Here is a 9,269-nt window from a genome sequence, read left to right as displayed (position 1 = left end):
ACTTCTTTTCCCTTTCAGTTTTAGGGAGAGGAAATTAACATTTTTGGACTACCTTCTATGTGCCAGGTTCTTTCATATACATTGTACTCTGCTAAAATCTTCACAATTTCATGATAAACAAGTCAATTCTGGAATCTAAAATAAGCATATAATATTAGAAAGAGGACTAGCTTTTGAATCATGAAGAATGAAGCTTCAATTCTGGCTCAGCCACCTGTAAGTCATTACTAGTTTATTAATTCCTTTCTTCATTTATTCACTAAAGAATTTTTAAACTCCTCTTATACATTCTAACTCTGTGGTAGGAGGTGAGGATACAAAGGTGAATAGAACATAAGACTGTTTTCAAGGCCCTCACTTTGGGCAGTGGAGCAGGGAGAGGAAAATTCTTTTTATTTCTGAGACGGAGTTTCACTCTTGTTGCGCAGGCTGGAGTGCAATGGCACGATCTCAGCTCACTGCAACCTCTGCCTTCCTGGTTCAAACAATTCAGGGAGAGGAAAATTCTTAAACAGATTGTATTTGTAACACTATTACACTTTTTACAGGTTATTATTGTGAAAACTTTCTGACTCTTCACAATTTAAGTAGCCTGAGCCTTGGGTTCTTCATTTGTAAATTTTTTTTTGAGACGGAGTCTTACTCTGTTGCTCAGGCTGGAGTGCACTGGCGCAATCTCAGCTCACTGCAACCTCTGCCTCCCTGGTCCAGGTGATTCTCCTGCCTCAGCCTCCTGAGTATCTGGGATTACCGGTGAGCACCACCATGCCTGGCTAATTTTTTTTTTTTGAGACAGAGTCTTGCTCAGTGGCCCAGGCTGGAGTGCAGTGGCGCGATCTCGGCTCACTGCAAACTCCGCCTCCCGGGTTATGCCTCAGCCTCCCGAGTAGCTGGGACTACAGGCGCCTGCCACAACGCCCGGCTAATTTTTTTGTATTTTAGTAGAGACGGGGTTTCACCGTGTTAGCCAGGATGATCTCTATCTCCTGACCTCGTAATCTGCCTGCCTTGGCCTCCCAAAGTGCTGGGATTACAGGCGTGAGCCACTGGGCCGGGCAATTTTTGTATTTTTAGTAGAGGTGGGGTTTTGCCATGTTGGCCAGGCTGGTCTTGAACTCTTGACCTCAGGTGATCCCACCCACCTCAGCCTCTCAAATTGCTGTGGTTACCGTTGTGAGCCACCACGCCCGGCCTAAGTTAGGAATAATTCTGTCTTACTTCCAGGCACAGTGGCTGGCATATACAAGGTAGTAACATTGCAAAACCCACCACTCCAGGGAAAGGCTTTCGTGCGCCTTTCCTTCTCCTTTTTTTTGTAAACTAAAAACAATAAGTGACCATTTAACACATTGTATTTGAAAGCTTATAATTAATTTTAAGTATATCCGCTTATATAACTGTTTTTTTTTTTTTTTTTTTTAAGACGGAGTCTCGCTCTGTCGCCCAGGCTGGAGTGCAGTGCCGCAATCTCGGCTCACTGCAAGCTCCGCCTCCCGGGTTCACGCCATTCTCCTGCCTCAGCCCTCCAAGTAGCTGGGACCACAGGCGCCCGCCACCACGCCCGGCTAATTTTTTGTATTTTTAGTAGAGACGGGGTTTCACCGTGGTCTCGATCTCCTGACCTCGTGATCCGCCCGCCTCAGCCTCCCAAAGTGCTAGGATTACAAGCGTGAGCCACCGCGCCCGGCCTTATATAACTGTTACAATAATAACAGATATGAAAGGAAATTACTCCAAATCTCACCATCCTATTAATAGAAAATAAATTATTTTCATTTGCCAACCTTGCTTTTCAGTCTTTGTCCATGTTACAAAGCTATATCCTTACATAAATACTTTTTTGTTATACTTTTTAATGGCTGCGAAATATTTAATTTACTGGATTCATGCTGTTTGCTTAACCAGTCCTATATTGTTCAACATTTCTCTTCAGAGGCAGAGTGATTTAGTGGTAACAATGGAAAGTTTGAAAACAAAGATCTTAGGTTTGAAATCTTAGTTGAACCTCTTACTACGTGACCTTGGGTAAGTTATTTAACCTTTCTGAAACAAACTTTTTCTTGGCTGTTATAAAAGAGGACTTTTTCTTTCTTTCTTTCTCCCCCACCTCCCTGTTTTTTTAGAGATGGGGTCTCACTATGTAGCCCAGGCTGTAGTGTAGTTGCTACTCACAGGCATGATCTTAAGAGGCTGCCACCTTGAACTCCTCGTCTCAAGCAATCCTCCTGCCTCAACAGGTGGATTACGCCCAGCTAGGAAGGTGTATTTTCTATTTATTTATTTATTTATTTATTTATTTTTGAGATGGATTCTCGTTCTGTCACCCAGGCTGGAGTGCAGTGGCATGATCTCTGCTCACTGCAAGCTCCACCTCCTGGATTCACGCCGTTCTCCTGCCTCAGAGTAGCTGGGACTACAGGCACCCGCCACCACGCCCGGCTTTTTTTTTGTATTTTTAGTAGAGACGGGGTTTCACCGTGTTGGCTAGAATGGTCTCAATCTCCTGACCTTGTGATCCACCCGCCTTGGCCTCCCAAAGTGCTGGGATTACAGGCGTGAGCCACCGCGCCTGGCAGGAAGGTGTATTTTAATAGGGATTATGCTTTTACTCTGCATTAAGAGGTGATTTATATGAAGTCCCAACTAAAATTTGGATACTCAATAAAAAGCCATGATTTCAGTATTTGGTAATTACTAATATGTAATGTGATAAAAACTTTTCACACATAAAGCTCATTTAATCTTCCGTGCTATTGACTTAGGATAAAGTCTCATAAGTGGAATTACTGGGTCAGAGTTTAAACATTTTGTTTTGTTTTGTTTTGTTTTTTTGAGACGGAGTTTCGCTCTTGTTGCCCAAGCTGGAGTGCAATGGCACGATCTCGGCTCACTGCAACCTCCGCCTCCCGGGTTCAAGCGATTCTCCTGCCTCAGCCTCCCTAAGCAGCTGGGACTACAGGCGCGTGCCACCACGGCTAATTTTTTGTATTTTTAGTAGAAACGGGGTTTCGCCGTGTTAGCCAGGATGCTCTCGATCTCCTGATCTCGTGATCCGCCCGCCTTGGCCTCCCAAAGTGCTGGGATTACAGGCGTGAGCCACCGCGCCCGGCAGTTTAAATATTTTAATGGCAATCAGAAACACATCTCAAATTGTTTTTCAGAAAGTTTCCTTCAATTACGCAGCCATTAGCAATAGATTGCGCCACACACTGTATCTGATTCCCTTTATGATCACTGTGGATATAGTACGTGAAACCTTTTGTAACTGATTGTTTTACTTTTCTTTTTGTGGAATTTGAACATTTTTCGTTTTTGAATAGAAAGACTTGTCTGTAGGAACGACAGCTCAGGCAGCCACGTGGGCTGCGGACTGTGTTTGTCGACTACATCTCCCAAAGTGCTCCGCAGGCGCGCCCACAGGAAGTCGCCGGAGCATCTCCCGCCTCCACGCCGAGGCGAAGAGGTTCTATCCGGGGCCTTGGCGCTTCTCTTTCCTTTCGCGCCGGTTGCCGCTGCGGAGCGCGGCGGGTCCATGTGCGCAGTGAGTGGCGCTATTCCTGGCCCAGTAGCACCCGAACCCCGGGTTTGACCGAGTCCGCGCTGCGATGGACCCCAACACCATTATCGAGGCCCTGCGGGGCACCATGGACCCAGCCCTGCGTGAGGCCGCGGAGCGCCAGCTCAATGAAGTAAGGACGCCCGGCTAGCGGTGGCGGCGGGCAGGCGGGCAGACAGAAGTGGCAGGCCGAGCCCCCGGGGCCTGGCCGGAGGCGCGGACGACGTCGTTGAGGGCCCCAACAGGAGGGTGGGGCAGACATCTGACGGCGACTTGCACGCCGGGGCGCCTCGGTGTGGTGTGGTGGTGGTGGCTGCAGCCAAGGCTGCCTGTGTTTCGGATCCTGAGCTGGGCCTCTGGCTGCGGTCTAGGCATGAGGAGCCGGCTGAGGCGAGGCGGGCGTGACGGGTTGGACACATGGCCGGCTCGGGTGGCCGGCCGCCCTCTGGCTCATTCCCAGCTCGTTCCTCACGCCCAGAAGGGGGCGAAACTTACTGGGAGGTTTTTCAGATGTTTCTGAGACCAGTCTCGCCGTCGCAGGGTTTGGAAGGGCTGCTGGGGATGCCCTCTGGTCCTTTGGGGGCTGCGCCTGTCATCCTTGTCACTTGGCTGGGCTGATCAGTGGCCTGCCTCGGGCACAACTTCCTCCTCTCTGGCTGAGTTGCTAGGGAAGGCTTTCAAAGGCAAGCCCGCGCCTCCTTGGCAGGACAGGGGTAGTGCGGGACACTCACAGAGTCTGATCCCTGCTCTTCCGCTGTCATAATGCTTCAGTCGGGGAGCTGGCTTATGTAGTGGAAAGGATCAGGTGAAGTGCACCCTTCTAGGTATAGCTGCACCATTGATTCCTTGAGTGACCTTGGGCCAGTCGCTTAACCTCTTGATCCTGACTTTTTCCCATTCATAAAATTACGCCAGAGTTGCTGTGACAGACAGGTGAGATAATGTTAAGTCTGAGTGCCTTGGAATGTGCCGAGCTCTTTATCAGTTCAGATATTGCATTCTCTGAAGGCTGTTTTTTTTTTCCCCATATTTTGGGGAGACCGCTCCTTGGAAAACAGCTTAATTGCATGAATATTTATTCTACTATCTCCAGTGTCATTCTTTGTTTCTAAACTTTTGCAGTTCTGCATATTAATGATCAGTATTTTAAAGTCTTCTTAAAAGGGCTGATGTAACTTTTCTGCCAGTTAGTAACTGTTCTTTAGCATGCTGCTGAATCTGCCAGCTTTACTGAACTTTAGTGTACATTTTTTAACTGAAAAAGAAATCACACTTTAAAATAGAAATTCAACTATTTTATGCGTCTTTTAGTTGGCAAGTAAATAATTTTAAAACATTGTTTATATTGACTTACCAGAAACAGCAGAAATATTACTAATTGGACTTTTTCAGTGTAAAGGGCTGCACTAGAGGTCCCTGCCCTCACGGAACTTACAGTTCAAGAAGACTACCTACAGAGTTTACACAAATTAAATGTAAAATTATTTCAGAATGTTAAATCTATTTTATATGTAAATGAGATCATTATTATACCACACGAAGTGATGATGACATGTTCAAATTTTTAGACTCAGAGTCACCTTGGGAGGAGCTTAGATTTTTTTGGATATAAAATAGTGAGTTGAACCGTATTACCATTTTGAACCATTACAAAACTATGGAAGGAGCAATGGATCACTTTTTGTTTTGATTTGCTTTGTGATAGACATGGGTTAAGTTGAAAATTATTTTGCTTATTAAATAGTAATGCAGTTACAAGCCTAGAAAAGCTAAAAGTTTAGTCATGGTCATTTCTACCATGACTTTGCTCTAATCGCGTATTATTTTGACTAATTATACTTGCGTGTAATTATTAATTTTAAAAGTGAGTACTTGAAAGAGTTGGTTTGCTTCTACAAAAATTGGGGAAATAATACTTCCTGAAAATCTGAAATTCATTTATTCCTCAAATAGACATTGCATGTCTAGTATATGCACTAACATCTTGTAATAGAAACCTAGGGTATTTCACAAGCTAGTTTTTGGAAGATAAACAAATGATCAAAATAGTATTCAAAGCCTTTTTTACTTAACCGTTAAACTACTGTTTTGGAATACTGTCAAACAGTGAACACCACTAATCTGTCAAAGAAAATTTATTACATGGCCTTTATTTTTGTAATCCTTAGCTATTTACATTTCATACATTTATTTCAATTATAACACCTAGATTTTTAAATATTCTTCCTCAGGTAAATTTTCTATTAGTATATTTACTTTCATTCCATTTTAATACACTGCTTCTCCCTCTCCCTTCTTCCATTTAAATATTTTTTGCTTTGACTTTCTTGTGGCAGAACATTGATTTGGGAGACAGATCTCAGATAAGTCTTGAATATCGTTAAGAATGAGGAAGTAACATTTCTGAAAGGCTCTTGCTTTGGAGAAGATAGAAGAACAAATTATTCTATGATGTCTCTCATTCCAGTGAAGCTGTGTTTTGGTTTATTTAGAACCAAAGAAAAAGATCATTGACATTTGAATGAATCTCTTCACTAAGTGAAATAATCACTGACTCAATGTAAAATTTGTAAATGTTATTAAAGTGTTTATAGTGTAGATAGTGTCAAAACAAAATAGCCCTTCTGCCTCAGTCTTTGCACTTAACTCCTTGGAACTCCTTTCACATAGTTATCCCCCTAACTTGTTCTCTCATTTCCTTCCATCCCTGTCCAAATGTCTCCTTAGCACTGAGGAGTTCCTTGACCATCATACTCCCTATCTCCTTTGACTTGTTTTTCTCTATAGCACTGATTTGTCATACATATTTGGCTTATTTTTAAAATTAATTTTATTTGGCCAGGCACGGTGGCTCACGCCTGTAATCCCAGCATTTTATGAGGCTAAGGCAGACTGATCACTTGAGGTTGGGAGTTTGAGACCAGCCTGACCAATATGGAGAAACCCCCTCTCTACTAAGAATACAAAATTAGCTGGGCGTGGTCGCGCATGCTTGTAATCCCAGCTACTCAGGAGGCTGAGGCAGGAGAATCGCTTGAACCCAGTAGGCGGAGGTTGCGGTGAGCTGAGATCGTGCCACTGCACTCCAGCCTGGGCAACAGAGTGAGACTCCATCTCAAAAAAATTAATTAATTAATTAAATTTTAAAAATTGGCCGGGCATGGTAGCTCATGCCTGTAATCCCAGCACTTTGGGAGGCTGAGGCGGGCAGATCACCAGAGTCGGGAGTTCGAGACCAGCCTGACCAACATGGAGAAACCCTGTCTCTACTAAAAATACTAAATTAGCTGGGCGTGGTGGCGCATGCCTGTAATCCCAGCTACTAGGGAGGCTGAGGCAGGAGAATTGCTTGAACCCGGGAGGTGGAGGTTGCGGTGAGCCAAGATCGTGCCATTGCATTCCAACCTGAGCAACAAGAGCAAAACTCCATCTCAAAAAATAAAAATAAAAATAAAAAATAAATAAATTTTTTTTTTTTTTTTTGAGACGGAGTCTTGCTCTTGTTGCCCAGGCTGGAGTGCAGTGGCGCAATCAGGAATGAGCCACCATGCCCAGCCTATTTATTTATATTTATTTTTTGAGACAGGGTCTTGCTCTGTCACCCAGGCTGGAGTGCAGTGGTACCTTCATGGCTCACTGCAGCCTCTCCCTCTCAGGCTCAAGCAACACTCCCACTTCAGCCTCCCAGGTAGCTGAGACTATGGGGATGTGCCACTATGCCCAACTAATTTTTGTATTTTTTGTAGAGATAAGGTTTCACCGTGTTGCCCAGGCTTATTTTTAATTTTTTCAGAGTCAAGGCCTTGATGTGTTGCCCAGGCTGGTGTGCAGTGGGCTCTGCTGCACTACATAGTACACTACAGCCTAGAACTCTTGGCCTCAAGCAGCCTCCTCCCGTCTGAGCCTCCCAGGTGGCTGGGACTGCAGACATGTGCTACCACGCCTGGCCTAATTTTACTTACTTTTGTTCTCCCCACTATAATTTTAAGTTTCATGAGGTCATGAATTGTTATTTTTTGTTATTGTTATTCCTTGATTTGCCAGTAATAGGCTTTATGACTGACTTCCTGTTATAATATTAATAAATAACAATATAGGCTTTAGCTCTTTTATTTATTTTTTAAAATTTATTATTATTATTATTATTATTTTTATTTTTTATTATTATTTTTTTTTGAGATGGAGTCTTGCTCTATCACCCAGGCTGGAGTGCAGTGGCGCGATCTCGGCTCACTGCAAGCTCCGCCTCCCGGGTTCACGCCATTCTCCTGCCTCAGCCTCTCCGAGTAGCTGGGACTACAGGCGCCCGCCACCACGCCCGGCTAATTTTTTGGTATTTTTAGTAGAGACGGGGTTTCACCGTGGTCTCGATCTCCTGACCTCGTGATCCACCCGCCTTGGCCTCCCAAAGTGCTGGGATTACAAGCGTGAGCCACCGCGCCCGGCTATTATTATTATTTTTGTGGCAGGGTCTCACTCTGTTGCCCAGGCTAGAGTGCAGTGGCATGATCTTGGCTCACTGCAGCCTCCAATCCCAGATTCAAGCGATTCTCAGTCCTCAGCCTCTTGAGTAACTGAGACTACAGGTGTGTGCCACCACATCTGGCTAATTTTTGTATTTTTAGTAGAGACGGGGTTTCGCCACGTTGCCCAGGCTGGTCTCGAACTCCTGACCTCAAGTGATCCACCCACCTTGGCCTCCCAAAGTGCTGAGATTACAGGCATGAGCCACCACACCAGCCGGCATTTTTTTTTTTTTTTGAGACGGAGTCTCACTCTGTCGCCCAGGCTGGAGTGCAGTGGCGCGATCTCAGCTCACTGCAAGCTCTGCTTCCCGGGTTCACGCTATTCTCCTGCCTCAGCCTCCTGAGTAGCTGGGACTACAGGCGCCCGCCACCACACCCAGCTAATTTTTTTGAATTTTTAGTAGAGACGGGGTTTCATCGTGGTCTCGATCTCCTGACCTCGTGATCCGCCCGCCTCGGCCTCCCGAAGTGCTGGGATTACAGGCGTGAGCCACTGCCCCCAGCTCGGCATTTTTAAGTATAATGCCAGGAAGGTTTTTATGAAATACTCATTCCAAAGGATAATTCCCAGTCTGGTTCATGTAACAGCAAATGTCTGTGTGCTAGGCACTGAGCTAAGTAGTTAGATGCAGAGAAATTTATGATCACTGCCTTTCTTTTTTTTTTTTTTGAGACGGAGTCTCGCTCTGTCGCCCAGGCTGGAGTGCAGTGGCGCAATCTCGGCTCACTGCAAGCTCCACCTCCTGGGTTCACGCCATTCTCCTGCCTCAGCCTCTCCAAGTAGCTGGGACTACAGGCGCCCGCCACCACGCCCAGCTAATTTTTTGTATTTTTGGTAGAGACGGGGTTTCACCGTGGTCTCGATCTCCTGACCTCGTGATCCGCCCGCCTCGGCCTCCCAAAGTGGATCACTGCCTTTCTAGAGCTCCATAATCACCACGTCACTGGCCCTTACAATACATGTATTCAGTACTATAATAAAGCTACATGTAAGTTTTGGATGAGGAAACTATTAGATCTGATTTTGGCTAAGGTGGATATGATCTCGGCATCGATAGTCTCTCCCCTGTTATATTTGCAGCCAAGAAAAATGCTGTAAGTGGAATTGGAGGGTTTATCCAGGAGACATTTAAACTCTTAGTTCCTAAGCTCAATATGGTATATAATGATTATATATATATATATAT

At 45.1% G+C, this 9,269-nt stretch overlaps 1 protein-coding gene across 1 annotated transcript in view; it reads left to right on the top strand.

Annotated features, from left to right (window-relative positions):
* Nucleotides 1-3,465: 3,465 nt before the first annotated feature.
* IPO7 (importin 7) overlaps nucleotides 3,466-9,269 on the top strand; it is a 67,744-nt gene continuing 61,940 nt past the window's right edge. Inside the window, exon 1 of the mRNA XM_032165857.2 lies at nucleotides 3,466-3,689. Coding sequence (XP_032021748.1) covers nucleotides 3,606-3,689 — 84 coding nt within the window. The 5' untranslated portion in view covers nucleotides 3,466-3,605. The remainder of the gene's footprint in view (nucleotides 3,690-9,269) is intronic.

This window comes from Hylobates moloch, unplaced genomic scaffold (assembly GCF_009828535.3).
Source record: "Hylobates moloch isolate HMO894 unplaced genomic scaffold, HMol_V3 SCAFFOLD_11, whole genome shotgun sequence".
Classification (NCBI taxonomy): Eukaryota; Metazoa; Chordata; class Mammalia; order Primates; family Hylobatidae; genus Hylobates; species Hylobates moloch.
Note: the sequence above shows the minus strand (reverse complement) of the source record. Positions and strands in the feature narration are given on the sequence as shown.